At 34.1% G+C, this 6,000-nt stretch overlaps 1 protein-coding gene across 1 annotated transcript; it reads left to right on the plus strand.

Annotated features, from left to right (window-relative positions):
- The first annotated feature begins 5,302 nt into the window (after positions 1–5,302).
- LOC137728235 (uncharacterized) lies at positions 5,303–5,692 on the plus strand. The gene has a single exon (XM_068467081.1). The coding sequence runs from the start codon at positions 5,303–5,305 to the stop codon at positions 5,690–5,692; it is 390 nt and encodes a 129-aa protein (XP_068323182.1).
- Positions 5,693–6,000: the final 308 nt, after the last annotated feature.

Below are 6,000 nucleotides of genomic sequence, written 5' to 3' on the forward strand. Positions count from 1 at the left end.
CTCTAAGATTAAAAACTAATTCTAATCCTTGGCATTTAATTGTAATTTTTGAATATTAAATAGGTTGTGATAGTTATTTAGTTTATAGGTTATACATTAATTCCCATATTAAAAACAAACTTTTTAAAAACCATTTCAATTATCAAAGGTAGTAACCCCTCGTCGTAAAACCTGTATAATTTCCTAGAAAATAGAATATATACATATATCGAAACCATACTCGAATTAGCAAAATCCACATATATGCCATGTCAAATATCTCAGCATTAAATATGTAAGTCAGGTGATATCAATCAATGCAAATGATATGTCAACCGGAGTCACCTAACGTGACCTGTACGACTGAATCTAGAGCTCATCCATATAGCCAGAGTCACCTAACGTGACCTGTATGGCCCAAATCCACATCTCAAAAAATATACCTACACACGAGTCGGAATCACCTAAAGTGGTCTGTACGACATGACTGGGTGTAAATAAATACACTTAAGTGCTATGATCACGTGAAGACGGTGCGAATAATTGCAGGTCACCTACGAGTCGGAACCACTTATAGTGGTCTATACGATAGGACTGTGCACCTAACTTGGATCCAAGATGAGCGTATGGTGCGGGAGGTGAACATCACGTGAAGGATTGTGCCATAACCACGGGCAGGAGCACTAACACCGAGGTGCAAGTTTATGAGCTCTCAACACATCTCACATAATCATCAATTTACATAAACAATCTACAACTCACCTGGTACTTACCTGAGCGTCCATAGCGTCAAATCACATTTATGCATACTATACTAACTCATAATCTAAGTATAAAGCATGAGGCATGGCATTTCAAAACATAATTCCATTTAAACGCATTTTCTGGGAAAAATACCAAGCATACATATATATATTGAAAACAAAAGCCCACTCACCTGGAGTTCACGCTACAACTCCCTAGCATAACCATAGAGGCGTCACGAACGATTGGCGCCTAGAACAATTATCAAATCACAACTCAGAATTCTTATCAATAAAATATGTAACTTACATAACACACATCCGTACGTAGTTCGATTCGGAAGATCCGCATTATACTTCCAGAACAACATCCTAAAGTTCCATTACGATCTAATGGTCGGATCTCCGCCAATTTCCAAAACCAAGTGGCGGTTAACATTTTATTTTATGAACTTACAAATCCAATTCGGGAAGATCCGTATATCGGATTCCCGATCCGTAAGTTCCTATAGTCCTCAAGTACTACGTACTATAATGTATTAAAGTTTGGTGACGATCCAACGGTCGGATCGTCGATTTACATCTTTACCAAGTAACGTATCTTAATGAATTTAGGTCCAAACGATCAACCTACGTTATACAATTACCAAAACTGAACTTAAGACAACTAATTTATCCTAAGAATAACACTGACGGCCCTTGGCCATGCTCTGCCGTGGGTGGCAGTCGGCCATCCCGACTCACCAAAAAATCCAACTATTTCAAAAAATTCCCAAACTTCATAGAAATAAAGATCTCAATGAGTAGAGCAAGTTTTTTACCTATGGCCAAAACCAATTTGGTTGGGAAGAGCTCCAATTTTACTCAAACCCGCCGGAAACCCTAGAATGAGTGTGCTTCGATTCGACCTCCATACACGCTCCAACGCCTCCATCAATGCTTGGGTTATGTTCCTAACCTTTAGAGAAGCTATTTGATGGTAAAGATCGATGAGAAGGGTTGCAGAAAAATGGCGAATTGCCGTCGGGTGTCCTTGAAGCTGTCAGCTTCGTTCTTCGCAAAATAAAGGCCATAACCCTCAGATTTTTAAGTGGAAATGAGAGAATGGAGGTTAAGATTGCGTATGCAAGTAAGGGTTGGGTAGAATTCGTGGGAAAAATCGAGGGAAAACGCCGGATTTCGCCACCCAAAATCGGGTCTGCTGTCGGGTCGACGAGATGGATCGTCCAAGACCCAATTTGCTGCCTTTCATCTCCTCTCCTTTCCCTCCTTTTTCATCTCTCAGATTGGCCCTCTACTCTTTTCTCCTTCCTGATTCGTTATGTTTTCTCCAATCAATGGGGTTCTCTCTCTTCTCCTCATTCTCATACTTCATCCGCCACCTCCTCTTTTCCTTTCTCAACTAAAATGAAATAAAATAGTAATATAATTATATATATATATACATACATACATACATGCATACATACATATATATATATATATATAATAGTAAAGATAACCTTTACAAAAATACTTTTCGGGTTTGTAATTCCATAAAATTTTAATCGTAGCTCCCAATTCGCTTCTGCTTGTGCCTACACGTTTGTATCGTCAAGTATTTCAGGAATATGCTAAAGGAATATTTCATACACCTCACTATACGTTGATCAACAAAAGTCAAGACCCTCGCCTCTAAGGGCATTTTCGTAAAATCACGCTTTTAAAATTTGTAAGAACATAAAATTAGGGACGGGTCGTCACATTGGAGCACAAAAAAAATACATTTATTATGGATGGGTAAAGAATTTTGAATGGTAACATAAATAATTAATGTGCTTCTACTTGTGCCTACACGTTTGTATCGTCAAGTACTTCAGGAATATGCTAAAGGAATATTTCATACACCTCACTATACGTTGATCAACAAAAGTCAAGACCCTCGCCTCTAAGGGCATTTTCGTAAAATCACGCTTTTAAAATTTGTAAGAACATAAAATTAGGGACGGGTCGTCACATTGGAGCACAAAAAAAATACATTTATTATGGATGGGTAAAGAATTTTGAATGGTAACATAAATAATTAATGTGCTATAACTTCTTATATGGTAAATTTTAAAAATAATGGCTTATTAGATTTTGAAAACCATTCGGGTTCAAATCTAAAACCAATCTTATTGAAACCCTAAAATCTAAAAGCCCCTATTATTTAACATATTGGGTGGGGCAAAATATTATATAAAATGTCGAATTGCCACATAAGCCATCAAATATCGTTTTGATGTTTAAAATTTGACACATCCTTTGAAGAAGCTCTTAGTTAAGCAAACTCACTACATTACTTCTAAGAGCTATTTGTATTAGAGAATGTGTCAACAATGTGATCAATCTAACATATTTGCGAAATTTTTACTTTGAGAATTGTTAGTCACACTCTAAAAATCTAATTGGACACTCTTCATAAGAGTATTTGTTTTCTAGTTATAAAAAAATTGAAAGAGTTAAAATTTTAAAATGCTAATAATAGTTTCCTTTACTTTTTAATGATTATTTTTCTATACGTGTGAGCTAATAATTTATAAATAAAGAGAAATGACTTTTTACACCACCAAAACATTCACTCCCCCATTATCTATATATAAAGCCTATGGAAAAGTGAATAGTAATTTTGGTGTCACCAAACTTCAACAAAAATATTCGGACAAAAATGCCCCCATGACAAAAAATTTCAAAGGCATTCCAAAATAATGCATCAAATAAGGCAGGAGCATTTTCATCATTTTAACAGTATTTTTTAATCATTAATTTTTTCTGTTTTTTTTTTTTTTAATTAGTACCTCACAACATGCTAGCAATAATATGATTCAATTTCCCTATTTTTAAACAAGTTCAAAACATCTTAAGAGGCGTGTAATGTCGGTTATAAAAAAGGTCATTCGCACACGGATAATAATATAATGAAATTAGTTCTCAAATGATTTTTTTTATTTATTTTAACAAACGATATTATCTACACTAAGGGAGAGGGGGTGGGCTTAGCCTCACAATGGGTTAGCAATAATGTGATTCAATCAATTATTTATTAAGTATAATTTTCTCTATTTTAAACATGTTCAAAACATCTTAAGAGTTGTGTAATGCCGATTATAATAATGTCTTTCGCTCGCGGATAATAATGTAATTAAATTAGTTATCAAATGATTTTTCTTTTTAAACAAATGATATTATCTACACTAAGGAGGAGGTGGGTGGGTTTAGCCTCACAATGGGCTAGCAATAATGTGATTCAACTAGTTATTTATTAAATATTATTCTCTCTATTTTAAAACACATTCAAAACATCTTAAGAGGCGTGTAATGCAATTTATAAAAAAGGTTTTTCATACGCGGATAATAATGTAATTAAATTAGTTGTCAAATGATTTTTTTTTTTTTTTAACAAAAGATATTATCTACAATAAAAGGGAGGGGGTGGGCTTAGCCTCACGATGTACTAGCAATAATGTAATTCAATCATTTGTTTATTAAATATTATTTTCTCTATTCTTAATGTAAATTCTATAGAGATCGACTTTATTATGTGAATTCAGCTGCTTTAATTGATCTATGGTGGGTTTCTTCTAGCATGATCTAAGATTATTTATTTACTTCAAATATTTGACTTTCCTTTTATCAATATACGAATATAAATACATTTAAAACGTGTAAGTCGCGCGTAGCATGCTGTGATTCCAAAAATGTTCGTCATTTTAATTAGTTTTTCTGTGCTATTTTTTTTTAATTGGTACCTCACAATATGCTAGCAATAATGTGATTCAATTTCTCTATTTTAAAACACGTTCAAAACATCTTAAGTGGCATGTAATGCCGGTTATAAAAAAAGGTCTTTCGCATGCGGATAATAATGTGATTAAATTAATTGTCAAAATGATCATTTTTTTTTTAACAAACAATATTATCTAAACTAAGGGGCAAGGTGGTGGGCTTAGCCTCACAATGAGCTAGCAATAATATGATTCAATTAATTGTTTATTAAATATTATTTTTTCTATTTTTAAACACATTCAAAACATCTTAAGAAGCGTGTAATGCTGGTTATAAAAAAGATCTTTCGCACGCAGATAATAATGTGATTAAATTAGTTATCAAATGATTGTTTTCTTTTTTTAACAAACGATATTATCTACACTAAGTGGAGGGGGTGGGATTAGCCTCACAATGGGCTATCAATAATGTGATTCAGTTAGTTGTTTATTAAATATAATTTTCTCTATTCTTAATGTAAATTCTATAGAGACCAATTTTATTATATGGATTCAGTTGTTTTAATTGGTTTATGAGGGGTTTGGTCTAGCTTGATCTAAGATTATTCATTTACTCCAAATATTTGACTTTCTTTTTTGTCAATTTACACATATAAATACATTTAAAATGTGTAAGTCGCGCGTAGCACGCCGTGATTCAAAAAATGTCTTCTGCACGCGCGTGAGCGTGTGCATGAAGGCTAGTTTGTCTATAAAACCAAAAAGACTTCAATTCATAACCTCCTTTTGAATTTGTGCCTATCTTTCAACACCTAAAAAACCTTGTCTTCAAATCCCATGGCTTATTATGGAAAAAGCCCAACCAGCTCCTTCTTAGAAGGGTTTTCTTTAAGTCCTCTGCCCTACCCAGTTCTCCTAATCCTAGCAGTAATCTCCATCTTCTTAGGCATCTCATGGTACTCCTCCATTGAGACAGTTGTGGACAAAGTTGGAGTGCAATTCAATTGGGTGTTGTTGCTCACACCAGTAGTTCTCATCCTCATTGTGAAGGGGCTCTCATATATGGATCCTGATTGGCTCTTCTCCATGTCGTTGTGGGAACAACGGCGGAGGACTCACGATATACCTTCAGAAGGAAGCTCACCTTGGGGTGTTGCTGCTTTCATTGTGCTCTTACTTGTTTTGCTGAATTACCAGTCAGCTTTTCGTGATAGTTGGCTCTTTTAGTAAGTGTATGTAATAGTACCGTTTTCTTATGCTCTAAGTTCTACGTTTTGTATGTGTATATTGGAGTTGTATATACTGAAACTAGATCTTCTTCTACAAATTTCTATACTGCTTTTGACTTTCATATTAATCACGATACACACTTTACATAAGAAAGAGATGTAGATTTTATGTTGTCTAATTGTGAATTTAGATCACACGTTCAAAAAAAAAATGAACATGATTAGTGATTTAAAATATAAATATGCTATGTTCTCAAAGAGCCTATCAATAAAACGTTTCCCTTTAATTATTCCGTTCATATACAA

This window comes from Pyrus communis, chromosome 3 (assembly GCF_963583255.1).
Source record: "Pyrus communis chromosome 3, drPyrComm1.1, whole genome shotgun sequence".
Lineage (NCBI taxonomy): Eukaryota > Viridiplantae > Streptophyta > Magnoliopsida > Rosales > Rosaceae > Pyrus > Pyrus communis.

Coding starts and splice junctions, on each gene's coding strand:
- LOC137728235 (XM_068467081.1), top strand. CDS start 5,303: ATGGCTTATTATGGAAAAAGCCCAACCAGCTCCTTCTTAGAAGGGTTT.